The sequence below is a fragment of the Schistocerca piceifrons genome, chromosome 8 (genome assembly GCF_021461385.2).
Source record: "Schistocerca piceifrons isolate TAMUIC-IGC-003096 chromosome 8, iqSchPice1.1, whole genome shotgun sequence".
In the NCBI taxonomy this organism is placed as follows: domain Eukaryota; kingdom Metazoa; phylum Arthropoda; class Insecta; order Orthoptera; family Acrididae; genus Schistocerca; species Schistocerca piceifrons.
In genome coordinates, this window is record NC_060145.1 from 133,009,284 (window position 1) to 133,032,050 (window position 22,767).

Sequence of the window (22,767 nt, forward strand, 5' to 3'; positions counted from 1 at the left end):
TCCCTCTTAGTTTGATTCTTGTAGAGTATTCATCACAGCAAAAGCAATACAGAATCTCACAAATGAAGTTCTAGAAGAAAAATTATCCTATTGCAACATTCCGTGATGCTGAAGCCTTTGATTGGGTGGCTCACAAAATTCTGTCTGTCAGACTAATGTGTTAGGGCATTAACAGTATCTCTCTTTCATGGATGCAGAAGGTAGCTAAACAGGCTTGCAAGTGATCACAACCAACAGTTTTAGTCTTAATCCCACAGAGATTCATATTAGAACTTCAAACAAGAAATAATAGTCTGTTAGCACCAGAAGTAAACATTAATTTCCATACATGGAATGAAACACAATGTGGAAAATTCATACAGTCCAGTTGGATGAAAAGTTAAACTGGATGTAACACATAGGTAAAGCAATCAAGCAGCTCAGCTCAACATGTTTTACCTTTAAAAGAATCTCTCACTATGTTGACTTAAAGACAAGACTGTGGGCTTATTTTGTATATTTTCACCTCTACTGCCTTATGGAAAACTTTCCTGAAGCAGTGCATCTAGAATAAATAATTATTCAGCAAAAATAAGCAGTAAGAATCTTGTATAAAATGGATAACCATGCTTCTTGTAGCAACATTTTTAAGGATTTTGCAATTCTTATACTTGCTTCCCTATGCATTTACTCCATAATGGGTTTTAATGCTGACAATAGTAATCAGTTTCTGCTGACCTGTGCTGTGCATAATAATAGTACACGATACAGGTGTAGACTTTGTCTGTTAGTCTAAAGTAGTTTAGAGTGGAGTTATATACTCTTGTGTAAATGTAGTCAACTAACATAAAGCAAAATATTGAGAATAACCTCCAGTGTAAAAGAAAACTAAACTATTCCTCATTAGTCACTTTTTTTTTTACAAATTATTTGAATATCTAAATTCCTAGACTGAAAGGTGCAACATTCGAAGTAGGGTATCAGTTTTAAAGGTGCATGAAAAGTAGTGCTGTACTGTAAATAGTACTCAATATAAATAAATATTAAGCTAACAATGTATATCTTTTCTTTTGTGTAAATAAAGCAGGGTGTATGTGTGTATGACTGGGATCTCCTTCCAAACCCCTAGATCTATTTCAACCAAATATGGCACACAAACAGCAGGCCTCTTGTGTATCAGCACTGTGGGGTTCATACCTCCTAGCTCCAATAGAAGTGAAGAAATGGGCAAACATGTGTTTTTCTGGCCCCTGCCATAAAGACTGCCCAGCATGACAGGTGTGATGTGTGGGAATAGTATCAGCCTGCCTCATCAACCTGCTTTGCAGGGTAGCCAACACATCAGAGGCAAGAAATGGTTTTCAGCCCCTGGTGTGTAAGCTGCCCTGCACAATGGGTGCATTGTGTTGGAGTAGTATGGAACTGCCTAACCAACCCACTTTGTAGGGCAGCTAACATGTCAGTAGCAAATAATAGTTTTGAAGCCCATTGCTTGGAGGCTACCCTACACAACAGTTACATGAGAGTTATGTCAGAATCCATCATCAACCTGTTGCGCAGGGGATGGGTAGAGAGCAGGGGCAGGTGGAAATGGAAGGTGAGAAGGGGGCAGAAAGGATGGACTGAGGAAAAGGGCAGGAGGGGCTCTTTCAGGAGGGAGGATGAGATGGGCAGAGAAATGAGCAGCAAGAGATGTGCAGAGAGGGGTGAGGAGGAGAATGATATGGGCAGAGAGATAGTGGAAGCAGAATACTGTTAGAGACATGGGAATGAGGAGATGGGCAAAAGTGGTGGCAGAAGAAGATGTGTGGAATATACGTGTAAAACAAGTATGTGGTGTGGTGAAGCTATGGGGTAAAGGCTATTGTGTGTGTCTGTGTGTGTAATAAAGCAGAGGGTATGTATGTGTATCTGGATCTCCTCCCAAACACCTCAATCAATTTCAACCAAATTTGGTACAGAAACTTTAGGCCTCATGAGTATTATCAGTGTGGAGTTTATAACCTCCTAGCTCCAATAGAAGCAAAGTTAAGGGCACAAACATATCTTTTAAGCTGCTGTCATATTGACATCTCGTGGGAAATCGGGTTTTCTGCCAGATATCAGCGTCTTCCAAACACGATATTTTGACGTCATTACTTGACGTCTTCATCAGGTGTGACTGGAAACTGGCTGCTTGCTGGACCGGGTCGCATATTTATGCCTGCCTGGTGCCTGGTGTTCTGTTTGCCATTCCCTAGTCGGTCTGTGCCCGCGAGTCGCGCTATCCTGCCGCTCTAGGTGTTCCCTATTCCGTCCGCGCCCGCTCTGGCTGCCTCCAACTGTGGTCGTGGCCTCCTGGTGTTGCCTCCTTGATCCGGGCCTGTGAGTGGCGTTCCCCTGCCACTATGGACGTTCCCTATTCCGTCCGCAACCACTCTGGCCACCTCCATCTGCAGTGGTGGCCTCCTGGTGTTCCCTTTACAGTCCGTGCCCACGAGTGGAGGCGACCAGAGCGGGCACAGACGGAATGAGGAACATCCAGAGTGGCAGGGGAACGCCACTCATGGGTGCAGACCGAGAAGGCAACACCAGGAGGCCACGACCGCAGTTGGAGGCGGCCAGAGTGGGCATGGACGGAATAAGGAACACCTAGAGCGGCAGGATAGCACGACTCGCGGGTGCGGACCGACTAGGGAACAGCAAACAGAATAACAGGCACCGGGCAGGCATAAATATGCGACCTGGTCCAGCAAGCAGCCAGTCTCAGGTCACACCTGATGAAGACGTCAAGTAATGACGTCGAAATATCATGTTTGGAAGATGCTGATATCCGGCAGAAAACCTGATTTCCACGAGATGTCATCAAATCGCCGGGAAAGTCTAAGAAATTGCTGTCATATTGGTTGCTGTGCACAACAGGTGTGTTGTGTGGGGATAGCAGTAGCTGCATTACTGGCCTGCTTTGTTGCTCAGCCTGCATATCAGAGGCAAGAAATGGTTTGCAGCATCCAACATGTAAGGTGCCGTGCATGAGAGGTGTGTCTTGTCAGAACAGTACTCACCTGTTTTTTCGCCCTGATTTGCATGGCAGCCTAGACATCGGCAAAATATGATTTTCCAGCTCCCAACATGTAGGCTGCCATGCACAACAGGTATATTGTATAAGAAAAGTGTTAACCTGCCAGATCAATCTACTTTGCAGGGCAGTGCACATGTCAGGGGTAAAAAACAATCTTTTGGGCCCCGACATATAGGCCACCATGCTTGATAAGCATACTGTGTTGGAGTAGCATTGATCTGCTTTATCGACCTGCTTGCATGGTGGCCTGTATGTTGGAGCAAATAAATGATTTTCAAGCCCCTAGTGTGTAGCCTGTCCTGCATGACAGGCATGTTCTGGGAGTAGTATTGGTCTGCTTTATTGAACTGTATTACCCGCATTACAAGTGTTGATGAACATGTCTGGGCACAAGTTAAAAAGGATAGAGGAGGGAATGGACAGAGCAAGTGAGAGGAAGTAATGGACAGAGAGATGGAGGGAGGTGGAGAAGCATGAGGTAGGTTGAAACTGTAGAGGGGTGGTGGGAATGGACAAGGGTTAGGCAGAGATGGAAAAAAAAGTGGGAGAGAAGGGTATGGTGAAAGAGAAGGGAAGAGAATAATGATATGGTCAGAGAGAAGCAGTGGAGGAAATGGGCAAACAGAGGGGGAGAAGGAGATGAAGAGACACAAGAGGAAATAGACAGGGATGGGAGGATGAGGTGGACAAACAGAGGGAGGAAGAAGTGGACACAAAGAGGAGGAGAAGAAAGTGTGTTCAATACATATGTCGAATACATATGCATGCAATGCTGCATGGAAAGGATATATAAAGTGGACTGTAAGTATGTATGTATGTGGGTCCAAGATCTCCTCCCAAACCATTGGATTGATTTCAACCAAATATGACATACATATAGCAATTTTTATGAGAATCAGTACTGTGAGGTTTAAAAACTCCTAGCTGCAATGGAAGCAGCAATAAAACAAATATGTTTTCTTTCTGCCCCTACCTAAGAGGCTGCCCTGTAGGAGAGGTTTGATGGAGCATCTAAAAGGACACCCTCCTCTAGTATTATTTTTCCTCAATAGAAGTAGCCAATATCAGAAATATTTTCAAAATCTGAATAGGTCAATATTGTCTCAGCTGTTTTTCTAAAAAAAATCATATGATTTTGTACATGATGTTTTATGTTACAAGCCAAAATCTATAAAAAGAAATTACTTTATTTTCATTATTGCAATCTATATGTACTAGCTTTGAATGTACAGCTGAAATTGTTAGTTTTCTTTTAGAAACACTTGAATTTACAAAATATTTGGTACACTTAAAATTTATATTATAAAGAATTATTTAGTACATTTTATTATATTTATTTCTGGATTCATTTATAAAATAATACTATAAATTAATAGAAATTCATTTGTCAAGAAAATTTGTAAACCTTTTGGAATATTTTTATTACCATGGATTGAAAAGTAGTGGGTATGCCTGATATGACTGGACGTGTTTTTTATATTTGGGCTTTATATTTGGCTTTGTTAATGTGAAAATTCAAAAGACAGGGTGCTACAGAAAAATGTGAGAGAATAAATTATCATGACAACAAAATATTTGCGCAGGCTTAATTCAAATGTAATTATGTCAATTGAAACCATGAGATCCCAAAATATTAAAATTTCAGCTTCAAGAATCAGCTCCTAGACATTAAGAACTGCAGTGAGGTAAGGGGAAAAAAGGTAAGTAAATAGTTTATTGTAAATCTTACTCCTCTTGTATTTTTCAAAAAAGAGACCATACCAAAAGCAATAGTAGCGACATCAACAACAAATTTTGAGGGAGGGGGAGGTTACAAGCAGTATCAGCCTACCTTATCTACATGTGTTGCAGGGCAAAATTTTTTTTCAGCCGCTGAAATGCAGATTATCCTGCATGACAACCATATTATGTTAGAGTATTATGAGCCTTACATGCAGGATGTCTTGCATGAGAGGTACATTGTGGGAGTAGCATTGGTCTGCTTCATTGACCTGTTTTGCAGGGATTACACATGCAAATGTTTGTGGTTGGGGGAGGGTTGAAACGGACAGACAAGGAGATGGAAAGAAAGGGACAGGAGTGCATGGACAAGGAGAAAAGGAGCAGGAGATGGAACAGAGGGAGAGGAGGAGATTGATAGGGAAGGGTTGAGGAGAAGGTTGAGAGGAAGAGGGGAAGGAGGGAGAGGTAGAGGGAGGGGCAGGAGGAGGCGGATATAGAGAAGAGGAGGAGCAAATGGATAAGGAGAGGGGCAAGAGAAGATGGACACTGTAGAAGTTTGGACAGAGAGAAAGGGATGAGGAGGAGACAGACAGGAAGAGGTGGGAGGACAAGATGGACAGAGAGGCATGGGAGAGCAGGAGATGAACAGAGAGGATGGAGAGGAGGAGTAAATGGACATATAGGGAAGGGAAGAGATGGACAGAGAGAGTGGAGAGGAGGAGATGGGCAGAAAGAGAAGGGAAGCAGGAGGGGATGGGCAGAATGAGTGAGAGGAGGAGATGGGCAGAGAGGAGGGGAAGTATGATATGGGCTTAGGTGGGAGAAAAGTATGGACAGAGAGATGGAGAGGAGGCTATGATGAGAGTGAGGGAGAAGAGGAGACTGGTGTGTGTCGGGGAAGAGGAGATCTAGAAAGAGTTGATGAGAAGACATGTACAATACATGTTAAACACATATGCAGGTGAAGCAACAGGGAAAGGAGCACAGATGCTGGCAATCACTTGTTTCTCTACAGCCCCTAGCGTATAGGCTGCACTGCACAACACACAGGTTTTTTATGGGAAGCCTATATGTCAGGGCTGAGAAACTGTTTCTGACCCCTGACATGTAGACTGGCCTGTACAGCAAGCATGTTGTATTGAAGAAGTATAGGCCTGGCCTGGCGACTTGGCTGAGGTGCAAGAAACTGGTTTTGAAGACCCTGACATGTAAGCTGCCCTACATGGCAGGCATGTTGTTGGACTAGTATCAAGCAGCTCCATCAACCTGTTGGGCTGGAGCTACAAATGTGAACAGGCACATTTGGGGAGGTTTGATATAGATAGTGGAGTGGATGCACAGAGAGCAGTGTAGGAGGCGATGGATAGGAAGAGAGAGGGTGCAGAAGGGTTGCACAGAGAGAGGGACCAGGATGGGATGGACAGAGTGAGTGGAGACAGAGGGGAGGAACAAAGGGGTTTTAGAGGGTTACAGACAGGAGGAGGAGTTGGATAGGAAGAGGGGAGCGTGAGGAAATGGAGAGTCGGAGGTGGGCAGTAGGAAATGTACAGAGAGACTGTGGCAGGAGAAATTGTACAGAGAGAGAAGGGAAGAAGAAGATGGTCAGAGACTGAAGGCAAAGGAGGAGATGGACAGAAAGTAAGGGGGAGGGGGGGGAGGATAGAAGTAGTGGGAAGAAGAGATGGAGAGAAACATTGTGGAAAAGTTAGATGGAGAAAGTAGACAGGATGGTTTGGGTAGAGAGAGGGGGCAGCAGGATAGGGGAGAGACATGTGCAGAGAGGTGGAGAGAAAGAGATATGAAGAAAGAGGAGCAAGGAAAAGATGTTCTGACAGGGGCATAAGGAGGAGCTGTGTGAGAGATAGGGGAAAGGAGAAAACAAATTAAGGGAGGAGAATAGTATTGACAGAGAGAGGAGGGAAGGAATAGATGGTCAAAGAGAGGGAGAGGAGGAGATGGGCCAAGTGGAGGAGGAGGAGGAGATGGACCAAGAGTGGAGGAGAAGGAGATGTGTGTATTACATGTGTCAAACACTTATGTGAATGAACACCAGGAAAAGACATTTATATAATAAATCAGAATAAGTTTGTCCAGAACGTTGTTCCAAACTCCTTGATTAATATCAACCCTATGCAACAGACAAACAGCAAATGGTATGAGTATCAGCACTGTGGGGTTTATACCCTCCTACTTCCAATAAAAGCACAGCTAACGACAAAAACATGTTTTTTCAGTCCCTATCACACAGGCTGCTTGGCACAACAGGTATGCTGCATAGAGATAGTATAGGACTAGCTTATTGACCTACTTTGCATTGCAACTTTCACGTCAGATGCAAGAAATGTATTTCCAACCCCCGACATGTAGGCTGCCCTGCACAACAGATGTGTTGTGTGGGAGTAGTACTGGCCTGCTTTATCAACCTCTTTTGCAGAGACTACATGTGTAGATGTGCACAAATGAACAGAAAGATGCAGAAGGAGATGGATAGTGAGAGGGGAGGAAGGACGAGGTGGGCAGAGAAAAGGGACAGGAGGAGAGGACAGAAAGGGGAGATGGGTAGAGGGGAAATACAGAGAGGGGGAGGATGAGATGGGCAGAAAGCATAGGGAAGAGGAGATGAACACATGGAGATGGGGAAGGAAGAAATATACTGATAGAAGGGAAGGACAAAATGCACAGAGAAGCGGGAGGGAAAGATGGGAAGAGAGAGGGGAGGAGGAGATGGTCAGTGAGAGCAGAGGAGCAGATGGACATGCATGAGGCAGGTGGAAGGTGTAGATGGTAGTGGACAGGTGGAAAAGGAGGAGGTGGATTGGAGGAAACCTAGGTATAGTGAGTGTGGAGGAGGAAATGGATAGCTATTTATGAATGGATCAGGTGTGCAGGGATGCAGAGTGACAGGGGAAGGAAGAGTTTGGCACAGAGAGAGAGGAGGAGGAGATGTGTGCACTGCATGTGTTGAATGCATACATGAGTGAAGCTAAGTGGAAAAGACTGCTCTGCATGACAGTTGAGTTGTGTGGAATAGTATTGCCCTGTCTTATTGACATGTATTGCAGGGGCAAGAAACAGTTTTTTAGTACCCTGGACGACAAGCTTGTTGTGTTGGAGTAATATCAGTGTGCTTTATTGACCCTTTTCGCAGGGCTACTCCTGTGAATGAGCATGGATATGGATATGATGAGATGCACAGAGGATGGGATGTACAGAGAAGGGGCAGGAGAGGATAGACAAGGAGAGAGTGTGTAGGAATGGATGGACAGGAGCAGATGGACAGAGAAGGAGTGGAGGAAATGAACAGACTGATAGGAGCATATGGCAAGGTGGATAGGGGGAGGGATGGCACAGGAGGGGAGGACAAGAGGACATGGGCATAAATAGGGAGAGTGTGTTGTGCAGGTAGAGTAAGCATGCCTTACAGGGGCTACATGTGCAGATGGGCATGGCTGTGCAGGGAGGGCAGATCGGATGAGTAGTGAGAAGGGGAAGAACGATGTGGACAGAGAAAAATGGCGGAGGAGGAGATGGACAGATAGAGAGGTGGGAGGAGGTGATGAACAGAGAGAGAGGGAAGAGGGGTATATGTAGAGAGGGAGATGGATGGAGAGACTGGGGAGGAGATGGATGGAGAGAAGGGAGGAGGAGGAGGAGGTGAAGAGAGAATGTGGAAGAGGATGAGGTGGACATAGAGGGGGGCATAGGAGAAGGGCACTGTGAAGAACAAGGATGGTTCAGAAGGGGACATGGGGAGTAGAAGGTGGGCAGAAAGAGGGGTAGGAGGATATAGACAGAGGGAGGTGGAGGAAGATGTGATGGGGAAGAGAGGGCAGAAGAGATGGAGAGATAGAGAGAGTGGAGAGAAGGAGATGCAGTGAGAAAGGAAAGTGAGTGGTGAGGAGGACACAGACAACAGAGTTTGGTGGGAGGAAGATGTGGACAGAGAGACAGTGAAGGAAGAGTTGAACACAGGGACCTGGGATGAGGAGATGTGTGCAGTATAACCTTGAAACATGTATGCAAGTGCAGCTGTGAGGAAAAAGCTAAAAGCATATTAAAACAAAGGTTATCTAGAATAAATCAGGAGGTAGAAATGTTTTTTTAAAGTAGCAGATATTTTTTCTAATTTAATTTATTAAATTTAGCTGGTATAAGCTTGAATAGCTTTAAGCAATATAGTTAATTGGTACTATGATATACAGACAAAGTTTCTATGATATCCTTGCTTTACAGCTTAAGTTTCTAGGATTTATTTGCCTTCTGTTAATTTACAGCTTGATTGTTACACTCCTGTACTGTTCTTCTTGATGGGGTCATCAAAACATGGTGAACAGATGAATGAATGTGGGAGGTGAGGAAATGAGGACTAAGTAGTTAAAGTAATGAGTCAGGTTTGCAGCAGAGGATGGGCAGAAAAAAAGCAGGTATATTTGAGTTTCATGTCCTGTTTGTGTTATGCTTATTAGAAGAGTTGCACTTTCTAAGATGAGCAAGGTTTAGGAAGGCAATTGGCTTCCTTCTTGTTGAAAGAATCATCCTGACAAGCACCTAAGTAAGTAAAATATAAATCTGGATAACTGCACAGATATTTTGAGTCTCATTTTTCCATAATATGAATTCAATGCCTTAATCAAGGCACAGAAAATAGAATAGAACAGATGACTGGAAATAAAAGAGAGGAAATTTGGAAATTGTGAACAAAGCTATTAAAATGGTTTAAGAAAATGTATACATGAAGAAAGAGAGAGAGAGAGAGCTGCAGAAGGTGATATACAGAGAAACGCATAGCTAAGAAAAACATTCTGTAGGATATGAATTAGTGAAGAAAATGTTGTGAGCAATACTTACAATAAATATCTATATAAGCTGAAAGAATGACAAGACAGCAGAATTATATTCAAGAAATATAAAAATGAAGTAGGTGAAAAAGTATGAAAATGCAAGTAAAAATCAGCGAAAGATACAAGAAACAGTAAATTGCCTGAAAACTGATATATATTACAACAAGCATACTGAAAGATAGTAGGGAGGAAACATTGAAACAAATGAGAAGAAAAAGAATTGAACATAGAAGAGGAATAGTTAAAAGCAAAGAAAGAGAAAAATGAGTTGTTATTAAACAACAGCAAAGAGCACTAGTGGAAAAAACATACAGAATAATGAAGATTAGTAAGAAGTAAGCCACAAAAAGAAATACATTTATTGAAATTTGGCAGGGAAGAATTGAAGGTATTTTATCCAATAAAGAAGTGTTTTTGTCTCGCTAGAGATAGAAAAGTGTTAATGGTAAGTTCTGGGCACATGTAAATAATTTAAGGAACAAAGGTAGCAACTCATTGAATAGTAAAGACAGTGATTTGCTGAAAGGCAAATAAAAGAGAACGAGAAAATTGCTAGCTTTTGGACAAAACCTTTTTTCAGAGCTATAGATTCTCTCTCTCTCTCTCTCTCTCTCTCTCTCTCTCTCTCTCTCTCTCTCTCTCTCTCTCACACACACACACCCACACACACACTCACACACACACACACACACACACACACACACACACACAGGTCCATTGAAAGGAACACAAATAAGAATGCGAATTTTGAAATCTGTGTGTATACAGGGTGGTCTATCTGAAGGATGATTTAATATTTCTTAAAATTTAAAAAACCTCTCTCACACCGGCCTGATTTAGCTTCACTGATCAGGATAGTGAAAACATGCATATATTAAGGGGATTTTCATTAACAAAGCAGGCTTATCACATTCACACAGTTCAATACTATTCTATCCTGATCTGCTGGTAAGACCGTATTAGCCTATTTATTTGAAGTAACTGGATATCTTGAGCATACAAAATGGCAGGTTCGTCCAGTGTAAATCAGACGTTCCCCACTGATCCTGTGCAACACAGCGTAGTAAGCAAACACTGTCAATAATAAACAGTTAAATAATACGCGAACACACTTACTTTAGTTTAGTTCATGTATTAAATTCCTTCTCATACAGAATCTCATCAAGATGACGACTAGCTCAACAATACATACATATACATCCTTCTTTCATGACTAATCGGCAAGAAGTCCCCATTCTTTTCATAAGAGAAAACATAGATAGCAGAGAAGCTATTCCATGGAGTAAATGGACGCTCCAAGGAATAATTGGGCTTGAAACTACTTTGCATTGATAATCGGTAAGATAAGAAAAGATATTTCAAGATATGTACTGAGTTATATAATTTATAAAATTTCTGAAAATATCGCGGAGCGACTGCTGCAAGAGACATTACATCGAGATGGACAGATAGAGAGGTAGGAGGAGGTGATGGACAGAGAGAGAGGGATGAGATTATCTCAAAAACTATACATTGAGTAAAAATAGTGGGTAAGACAAGTTCATAAGCTCAAAGGAGGACATCAAACGATACTACATGTGACCTCCAGTGCCCACCCACACTGAAATCAAGAAAAAAGTAAAAGTGGGGAAGAACTATGATTTATTTAGAATCATTCGAGAAAGATGCATCAAATCAATAAAAAATGTGTGTCAATTCTTTCTTTACACCAAATTAAGCTATTTTTGTACAAAATGTACTGTATCCTACTTTTAGTATTACTCAGGAACAATGACATGGACGCAGTAGAATGATGTTCCCATGAGGTGTTTCATAAGTGTGAGTCCCCTTGCTTTTCACAATACGGGGTGCTTAATTAATGAAATTAGCCATGAAGAAATTGTTCAAAATTATCCCCATTTGCTTCAATGCATAACGCCACTCATCTGTGAAAGTTGCCCACAGTTTTGAGCAGCACATCCTCTGGTATGGCTGCCCATGCTCTTCAAATGCATTGCTCCATATCATTTTGGGTTGTGGGCTGTCTTTGATAAACAATATTTTTTAAATAACCCCACAAGAAAAAATCAGGAGATGTTAGGTCTGGTGAACATGGAGGCCACTGAATTGGTCCACTGCGTCCTATCCACTGACCACTGACCAGGGCACCATAAATTTAAAATGTTCCACTCATTTTTAGCATAATGGGGAGCTGCTCCACCCTGCTGGAACCACATTTGTTGCCTAGTTTCTAAATCAACATCTTCCATTAGCTCCAACAAATCATCAAGGAGAATTTGTAAATAAGATTCCCCAATAACATTTCGATCAAAAAAATATGGTCATATCAAGCAACTGTTTAAAATTCCACACCAGACCTTTAACGACCATTTGTGTTGATTATCAACAGGTCTGTGCCAGTGTGGATTGACAGGGGACCAATAATGACAATCATGACAATTTAATCCGCCATTGTTTTTGAATGTGGCTTCATCAGTGAACATGATATATCTAAAGAAATCATTGTCACCTCTTATCGTTTCCAAGGCCCACTGGCAGAAATGCGGGTAGGATACATTTTGTAAAAAAATAGTTTAATTGGTGTAATTAAAGAATTGGTGCACATTTTGTATCTATTTGATGTGTCCTTCTCGGATCATTCTAAATAAATTGTAGTTCTTCACAATTTTAATTTTTCTCTGTTTCAGTGCCATCTGTCAATGGTTTAAAAAAATGTTTCAGACTAAACTTGATTACCTTTTTATGAAGAATCCGAATCTGCATTAAAAAATGGGGGTTTCTGTTCAAGATTTAAAAGTTGCCCCCCGCCCAACCCAATGGGGCAGGGGCTGCAGGTCATGTGTAGTATCATTTGATGTCCCCCTTTGAATTCACAAACTTGTCTTACCCACTATTTTTACCCAATGTATAGTTTTTGAGATAATCTCATCTGAAACTTCAGATAGACCACCCTGTATATGGTGTAACTATAAAATAATGGAGCTATTGCTGAAAAAATTTTATTTCAAAAACATACATATTTAGTTATTGGCATCCTCAATATACTCCCCTCCTCTAGCCCTGCAACACTCTATGAGAATTTTCCACTGATGTAAACAGTGCTGGAAGTCTTTCTCTGCAAGCTCCATGATGAGGTGTGCAGCTTTTTCTTTCACAGCTTCAACAGATTGAAGTTTTGTTCCTTTTAATACAGCTTTGATCTCAGAATAGATAAAAATCACATGCTACTAAGTCAGGTGAATAAGTTGGGTGGTCTAACAATGGGATGCTGTACTTTGCTAGAGACAGACAATGCAATATATATGAAGATAGTAATTGTTCTCGAAAGAACAGATGCCATTCATGACCAGGCAGCTACTCTAAAATAAATGATAATTAATTGAAACCCTCAGCTCCCAACAGGTGTTGTTGACATACCTCAATGGGGACAGCTGAAAATGTGTATCCTGACTGGGACTCGAACCCGGGATCTCCTGCTTACGCGGCAGCTAAGGGTTTCAAATACTTATCATTTAATGCAGTATATGACGGTGTTTTGTCTTGATGCAGAATCCATGACCCATGACTTGTTCTTCCACAGTCCATGTCTTTTTCCCTTATTTTCTCACAGAGTTGAGCAAGATGCTCAAGGTAATAATGTTGATTGATAGTTTGACCTTCAGGAAGATATGCAGTTCCATGAATATTGAAAAAAAAACACAACCAACATTGCTTTGAATCTTGATTAGCTCATTCTATCTTTTCCCACTCAGTGAAGTTGGGCATTTCCAGTGCAAGGATTAGCACTTAGTTTCTGGATCATAAGTGACAAATGAAGATTTGTCACATGTTGTCACCCTTTCCAATAATATAAGATCATTTTAAATGGTATTCAAAGTAAGTGCTAACCTTTTTGTGGTCTTGTTTTTGTTTGATCATGAGAATTTTTGGCATGAATTTGGCACACACTTTCCTAAACTTACATTGATTATGTAAATCTTGCCTTAAGCACTTTTTGTCAATTCCTACATTTTCAGAAATCAAATACTTGACCAACAATTAGATTGAACCACATTGCGGAATTTTCAGTATTTTAATCCATTTCTAATGCTGAATGGTGAGTCAAGTATGATTGATCTTCAACCATCTGGGTCACCTTCGAAATGCTTGAACTTCTTTAAAACTTGTATATGTGATGAACAGTCTTTGGTATGTTTTCTTTTAGAAAAAGAAAAGTTTCAGTGGCAGTTTTTCCAAGTTTCATATGAAACTTCACAACAATTCATTGCTGTATTATTACACATATTACTCTTGGCAAAACAAAATAACACCTCTTACACAAATTAAGGCCACAGCCACAGTGATTTGACTACAGACACCGGAGATGCTGCATTTGACTGAGAAGGCTCCACTCTTCACAGCCATTGGTCATTCACGGTATGGCATGTTGTTCTAAAAGAAAAGGAAGGAAGATTGGATGTAATGTCCTGTTAACATTGAGGTCATTAGATTGGGTTGTTTTGGGGAGAAGACCAGACAGCGAGGTCATCGGTCTCATCAGATTAGAGAAGGACGGGGAAGGAAGTCGGCCATGCCCTTTCAAAGGAACCATCCCGGCATTTGCCTAGAGCAATTTGGGGAAATAATGGAAAACCTAAATCAGGATGGCCAGATGTGGGTTTGAACTGTCAAGAGGTCATTAGAGACAGAGCACAAGTTTGGACTGTGTCAAGGAAGGGGAAGGAAATAAGCCGTGCCCTTTCAATGGAATCATCCTGGCATTTGCTGGAGCAGTTTAGGAAAATCACAGAAAACCTAAATCTGTATGTCCAGACATGGGTTTGAACTGTTATCCTTGCAATGAACTAACCATGGCTCCACCTCACATGGTCCTGTTATTTTATACCCACATGTCATGTGTACCTTTCAATGTTCATAGCCTCTACTGTTCAGTGAGCTGTTACCTTCACTCCATAAATTTTATGAACTTCACAATACATCTTAATAGAATTAAATCAAAATCAATTAAAATAATTTTATTACATGACATATGCCTAACTGAAGGCCGTAGCATTTTGTCACAATTTTTGGAATTCTACAGTTGATGAAAATTAATGTTGATATTTGCTACAGAAATTAGTAGTTACTTATGGTTGTCACAAAATTAGTATGATAAGAGTACTAACCAAGATTTTCAACAATCTTGCGCCTGTCTTGCATAGGCTCACAAACAGTAACCTTTCGATGGCCCTGGACATGAAGTATACAGGCCCACAAGTTGCCTATAATGCCAGCACCTATGATAAGAATTTGAGATCCTACAGGTACAGGGCTGAGCATGTCCCAACCATGGGACACACATGAAATTGGTTCTACCAGTGCACCTGAAAAATAATGAGAAAAACTTGTGAACTAATGTAAAAAAGTACAATATGTAAGTGAATAAAATCTTAATAATGATAAAATTAAATCATCATAAAGATTGGTGAACTGTTCTTAGGTTATCAACTGAGAAACAGTATCATACTGGTTCCATATTTCTACAAGTTCCCTAATCATCATGTTCTGGGAGTCTAAGATTCCTGGAGGAAGTTATCCTCTATAGATACCAAGTGGCATTCCTTCTTGCCATTGAAAACCACAGACTGGTCATTATGTTTCTTGTGAAGCAAATGTCACAGGTGGTAGGTAATTAGTAAGGGGGTTGCTTTCTCTGAAACCTACTTAGAACCAATGGTGGCTTGTGAGTGTACATTGTGGGTGTTCACAAATTTTTAGATTCAAATAAATTTGGGAGTGTGAAATTAAAAGCATCTGCTCTATAGCAGTTGTGCTTATCAACAAGTTTATACAACTACAGCTACTGTCAATAATAATAACAATGACAATAATAAGATTCATAACCGATCTGACAAAAGTAAGAATTGTTTTGTGAAATTTTGTTGTTTTGTACATAATTATGTACAGTTTAGGACAATAATGTGTAAGCTTCCATAACTCTCTGTTTCACATTTTTGTGCAAGTGGGAGTTTTTGTGCTTTTACTTTTTTTTGGACAAGTGTGCAAGATCCCTAACAGATGTATTAATTCACAAATTTACTTCCGGGCAGAAAATTAGATATTCTTATGATGCACCTACATAACATCTTGTGCTAACTGTACACTTTCCTTGTTAAATGTTCACTTGTAGTCACGCTTATTTGAGTTCGTCACTCCCACAGTCAAAGGATCTGTTCTCAATGGTTCTAGTTCCTTTGTGGCTAACGTTTCCTGATAATTTACTTTTACATTCCTAGAATGAGATTTTCACTTTGCTGCAGATTGTGTGCCGATATGAAACTTCCTGGTAGATTAAAGCTGTGTGCTGGACTGAGACTCGAACTTGGGACTTTTGCCTTTTGTGGGAAAGTGCTCTACTGAATGAGCTACCCAAACAGAACTCATGACATATCCTCACAGATTTACTTTTCTGTTAGCATTTAAAATAGATTCAACACAGTTCATGTTTACACTGCACACAAAAGCCGATTCCCACACAGTAAACAACCAACTCCAAACACAAACTGCCATTTGGGGGAAATGGTTAAACTCAAGTAGTAATGACTACCAACACGGTCACTTGACTAGAACTCAAAAGAGGTGCCAAGATCCATAATGGCCTAAAGGACACCACCATTGGTTCCACATTTAAGTGAATATCAGAGAAACCAGTGATATAGCTTTTGATGAATTTTATAAGATCAACAAATTTCAGAAATATGAATAAATACTACAATCTCACAATCAACAGTGATGTGCTTTCGGCCCTAATGATTGTCACCACCTCCAATGGATTTCTGTATGATAAAATTCATAACTTAATATTTTATAACTCATTAAGAAATGCACAAAATAGGTTTACTGTCAGTACAACTTCAACGTACTTTACTATATAGTGAATGAATTAGTGTATCTGAGGAGTGTGCTATCATCTAGTGAGGTTTATGTCACGTGAATGGGGATAAAAGTTTGTCGCAGTGTGCTACCATCTGGTGGCAGTGGTGTAAACTTCTAGTGGAGTGGCAAGGGTTAGCTGTGCACCTTGTGAACCATGCAAGCTGTTTATCAAATCCATATGCATTTGGCCCCTAAGTCAATTATGTCACACAAGTCATTCATGTACAAAAGCTCCTTAAAACATGCACAACTGAAGCTGTGCTCATGACCCAGATGCCAAGTTTCATGGAATCTATATGAGCAGTAGTGCAGTAGATTTAAGTGCCATATCTTTCAGTTTGGAGCATCTATGTTATGTTTAACAGCATTCAAAGAAAAATAACCAATAAATCTGCAAGATGTTGAAAGTTAGGATGGTCACGTGCTCTTGTCCTCTTACACAGCAGCTGCCACTGCTTAGAACATATAGTTCAGAAGCAAAGTCATGATTAGAAACATATTAGTTTTAATAGCAACAGGTAGACATGATCCTTTGAGGATATCTGCACTGAAACTTTTATCACTACTGTATTTTATGGACTATATGACCCACCTTAATTTTTAAGCACTTTTTTAAAATATAACATTTTTATGACTTTTACAAGTAGACTGCAGCGCCAGACTAAAAAGCATCTTAGTATATAAAACCAAACTGACTTTTAAAATCCTTCAAAATCTTCATCTGAACTTTGTTCTTCTTCTTCCTCTTCATTTTTGTCATTGTTTTCCTCTTCGTACTTAAGACAATCTTCACTGTATCGAGAGCATTACTTATGCTGCACTTCTTGAAAGATTTAACAATGTCTTCTCTCACTCAAGGCCATGACTGTTTTATCCACTGACACATTTGTTGGATTGTAAGTCATTTTAAACCTCCCTTCAAAGTTAATTCATGTTGTGTTTCATCCATCATCCATTTGTTCCAAAAAGGTACAACCAAACTTTCAAGAAACATTCCCCACACACAAATAAAGAAAAGATGTTATGTGGACATGTGTCCGGAAATGCTTAATTTCCATGTTAGAGCTCATTTTAGTTTCGTCAGTATGTATTGTACTTCTTTGATTCACCGCCAGTTGGCCCAATTGATGGAAGGTAATATTGACTTTGGTGCTTGTGTTGACATGGGACTCATTGCTCTACAGTATTAGCATCAAGCACATCAGTATGTAGCATCAACAGGTTAGTGTTCGCTACGAACTTGGTTTTGCAGTCAATGCAATGTTTACAAATGCGGAGTTGGCAGATGCCCATTTGATGTATGGATTAGCATGGGGCAAAGCCGTGGCGCGGTACGTTTGTATCGAGACAGATTTCCAGAACGAAGGTGTACCGACAGGAAGATGTTCCAAGCAATTGATCAGCGTCTTAGGGAGCACAGAACATTCCAGCCTATGACTCGCGACTGGGGAAGACCTAGAACGACAAGGACACCTGCAATGGACGAGGCAATTCTTCGTGCAGTTGACGATAACCCTAATGTCAGAGTCAGAGAAGTTGCTGCTGTATAAGGTAACGTTGACCACATCACTGTATGGAGAGTGCTATGGGAGAACCAGTTGTTTCCGTACCATGTACAGTGTGTGCAGGCACTATCAGCAGCTGATTGGCCTCCACGGGTACACTTCTGCGAATGATTCATCCAACAATGTGTCAATCCTCATTTCAGTGCAAATGTTCTCTTTACGGATGAGGCTTCATTCCAACGTGATCAAATTGTAAATTTTCACAATCAACATGTGTGGGCTGACGAGAATCCGCATGCAATTGTGCAATCACGTCATCAACACAGATTTTCTGTGAACGTTTGGGCAGGCATTGTTGGTGATGTCTTGATTGGGCCCCATGTTCTTCCACCTATGCTCAATGGAGCATGTTATCATGATTTCATATGGGATACTCTACCTGTGCTGCTAGAACATGTGCCTTTACAAGTACGACACAGCATGTGGTTCATGCACGATGGGGCTCCTGCACATTTCAGTCGAAGCTTCTCAACAACAGATTCGGTGACCGATAGATTGATAGAGGCGGACCAATTCCATGGCCTCCACACTCTCCTGACCTCAACCCTCTTCACTTTCATTTATGGGGGCATTTGAAAGCTCTTGTCTACGCAACCCCGGTACCAAATGTAGAGACTCTTCATGCTCATATTGTGGATGGCTGTGATACAATACACCATTCTCCAGGGCTGTATCAGCACATCAGGGATTCCATGCAATGGAGGGTGGATGCATGCATCCTTGCTAATGGAGGACAGTTTGAACATTTCCTAAAACAAAGTGTTTGAAGTCACACTGGTACGTTCTGTTGCTGTGTGTTTCCACTCCATGATTAATGTGATTTGAAGAGAAGTAATAAAATGAGCTCTAACATGGAAAGTAAGTGTTTCTGGACACATGTCCACATAACATATTTTCTTTCTTTGTGTGTGAGGAATGTTTCCTGAAACTTTGGCCATACCTTTTTGTAACACCCTGTATACTTTAAATGGTTTATTTAGTAGAACACCAAGAGGTTGCAATTGTGTAGTAAATCTTCTTGGAATAATGGCAAGCCCTGCATTAACCTGTCTCAATTTCTCTTTCACAGAATTTTTCAAATTGATGTAGCATGATAAGATAACTCTTCTTCAACAATGCACCTTTCCTTCTCTCTCATGCCCTATTAATCCATAATTTCATACCAGCCTCATCCACCCAACCCTTTTCATGTACATGAACAACACCTGGTGGTATTTCAGAAGGTGTTGGCATTATTTTGTGCTTGAAAATGATCAGTAGATTAAATTTAGTATCATCAGCACAACATGAAAGGAAAACAGTGTAATACATTTTTTCAGGTCGACTAGTTTTTATAGTTACAATTTTAGTACCTTCCGTTGCAACAGTTGTCTTACTTGACACATCAAATGTCAAAGGTGTTTTTTCCATATTTGCTATTTGGCTTATATCTGCACTAGTTTCCTTTCAACGTACAGTAATAAAGTGATGGAAGGTTAATATTTTCTCTTTATACTCTTGTGTCATTTTATAAGATATTTTGGTTTTGGTTCACATACTAAGTCCATGACACTCCATAAACCTGTAGCACCAATCAACTCCACCCTTAAAGTCTGTTAAGTTCCAGTGTAGCGCTAGCTTACAAGCATGTGTTTGAATCTTTTTTGTACTAATTCCAATGCCATTTTGATGGTGTCACTAAATGCGTTTCAGTACATTGTGGAGGTTATCGACTGCAAGAGTCGACGGCCTCATCTCTCAGAATAAACTTCTTTGAAAACTGTTGATCTCACTGTGTTCCGAACTCTGTATTCGAGCAGATGTGTTTGTACTGACTTGATCAAAATAAAGTTAATTCACTATAAACGAGCGAATACTTAATGTTGGGTTCAATATTACTGTACGTAACATCGTGATCCCCACACTGGTGAGCCCGACCCTCATGAACGCTGCTTATGATGCCAGAAATGTGCACTGGAACATCGCCATGGACAAACAATGCAGCAACTCTTTGTTGGATTTCTACGTCCATCGACTTTGCATCGCGCCGCATCTGGATGCAGTGTACAGGAAGTGTAATTAGTGTGTAAATTCCTGACTCTTGTGTGAATCATGCTTTTTGACAACTTTCATCACCTTCTCACACATCAACAATGCGACCAAGGTGAACACGTCGTCCGTCGAAACCCGCTCAACGCATCGGTAATTTCACTTCCGGACAGCGCAGTGCTCCTTCGCCAATTAATTTGGACTATCTTGACTTGCTGTTGTGTAATGAATTAACTTTGTGCAGTGCTTCGATACTGGACAATCATGCCAAACAATGAACTGCAACAAACGGGGACTATGTTGCAAATCCCAGTGAGCACGAACTCCAAATTACGACTAAATTGCATGCCTGGTCGAATTCACAGGAACAATTTCATCAAGGACATACTACCGATCAACGACAGTGCACCAATTACACCAACAACAATGCTGGCTGTTTCTCAGTGCAACACTGGACATGCCACGCCTCCCTCTACACAGCACCTGAGCCGCACTGACTCGGCTTGACCCCTATCGACAGCCACGCTACGGCCACCGCCTGCTGGCTCACTGAACTCGACCCAGTCAAAACAATCAGCTGCACATATCAACAACTTGCCGACACTACGCACGCTTACTGCCCGGCCGTTCACTACTCAATGTCGCCCGCAACTTGTTTACCCACCCCAGAAGACGATTTCAGCCGTATCAGTGCTTCATACAGCAATGAACATGTTCTAACTCTGCTGCCACCGAGTACTGAGTTTCACATTCACGATCGCCCACACGATCTCATCTACTCAAACTGTTACATCAATACTGTGCCGCCGACCTTATCTTGTACGGCAGGTTACCCTTTGATAGAGACAGATTCTGATTTTGACCCCATCTTACTCAGTCATACACAGAAGACTGCTTCACGACATACATTTTCGCCTGAACAACTGCAACAGCTACATGAGCAAATTGCGACATACAACTTGTTGGTACAAGATCAGTTACACATGCTGCATCTGACACTGACCGAGTATGACATGCAACGAAATGCTCCTGTCATTGTTCTGCCTCCGACTGCTGATGATCCTTCGCTGTTACTACCAGCTACAACTAATACCCTGATGATCACGCTACATGGATCTATGTCCCAGATGCCACAACTGTCATCATCACGCCACCTCAAGTGGGAATTCTACATTACTGATGTGATACAAGCAACTTATTTACGCCGCTGCCACCTTTCCTTGGTAGTCCCAAACACCTCATTTCTGTACCACGGCATAACCAGCCGCATTCCAGTGCCTCTTGCTTTGCTGCCCTCTTCACTACCTCCGCAATGTATGACCAAAACATCTGCTGTTTCTGCTTCAATGAGTGAGCATCCTTCCGCTCCGACACATGACTGTGCAGCAGTTTTGCGCAAGCAGTTTGCAGCCTTATGACTTGACCGCAGTGCTGACAGCAACAGCACACATGCTGTTCCAGTTCCATCGAACTGTGTCACCTCTCTGCCACAGACCAGTAGTTCATCCACCAATTCGACTTCTTCACGTTCACATTATGTCTCATCACCTTCCTGCTCCGACCATGGTTTCGCTGACCACGTCCGCCTTCCACCACCTCTCGCCGTTGCCATGCCTCATGCACAGGGCTCACGGTCACACCCCCCAACCTTCGATCACAGCTTGGAACATCCTGCCATCTACCGCTGTACCACACTCACTGTCCACAGACTCTGAGGTGACGCTTCCATCTACACCAAAGTCATCCGCCGCCAAGGTCTGTCATGTGCAGCTTGCTGTTTTCTCCCCTGCTGTGACATCAAGTGCCTCTATAACTCCATCGTTATTGCGAGTGTTGCTCATCCGGCATCTCTTACGCAACCTGTTAAGCCACAGCATGCTTGTTCCTTTATGTCATACGGCCAATAACAAACTGTTACCGGACACGTGCACTTACCATGGCACTTGCCAGCAAATACTTCAGCAATACATCGCATCGGATCTTCGACGCACTCCGTGCCTTTGATCGGATCAAAACTCTGCTGTGGCACACAGCCTCGGCACGACGATGTTCTCCCCACTGACACGCCGCCGCCTTCTGCTCCCACAGTGCCATTAGCAGCATGGCACGGTCAACCTGTGGACACCTTCCATGCCTGCTTCCCTCCACCGGTTGTGCCTACCAAGACATCGAGAAACGGTCCGATCGTGCCTCGCACTAGCGCCTGCCATGACATGATTGGTCACACGCACCTGCGCCATCAGCCGGCCGGGTGCGCACACGCCTCTCATCATCCTTACCATGCTCTGCACTACCGGCAAGGGCTTTGAGGCAGTTATTGACTGCAAGAGTTGACCGCCTCATCTTTGAGAACAAACTTCTTTGAAAACTGTTGATCTCAGTGTGTTCCGAACTCTGTATTCAAGCCGATGTGTTTGTACCGACTTGATCAAAATAAAGTTAATTCATTATGAACAAGCGAATACTTAATGTTGGGTTCGATATTACCGTACATACATCTTGATCCCCAAGACATCATTTTCTGGTTTTGGCCATTTTGCATTCAGTCCTCTAGTTGCACATTTAACCTTTCTCATTTTTTTCATTTCTTCTTTATTAGCACACCACTCATGAATGATTTTTTCCATTAGTGGAGGGCCAAACTGCTGACCAGCTG

At 41.7% G+C, this 22,767-nt stretch overlaps 1 protein-coding gene across 2 annotated transcripts in view; it reads right to left on the reverse strand.

Annotated features, from left to right (window-relative positions):
- The window catches only part of LOC124712049 (D-arabinitol dehydrogenase 1-like), a 95,301-nt gene that overhangs the window by 63,500 nt on the left and 9,034 nt on the right, over positions 1-22,767 (reverse strand). For both annotated transcript variants that reach the window (XM_047242341.1, XM_047242340.1), the window contains exon 4: positions 14,769-14,966. In XM_047242341.1, the coding sequence (XP_047098297.1) occupies positions 14,769-14,966 (198 nt within the window). The remainder of the gene's footprint in view (positions 1-14,768; positions 14,967-22,767) is intronic.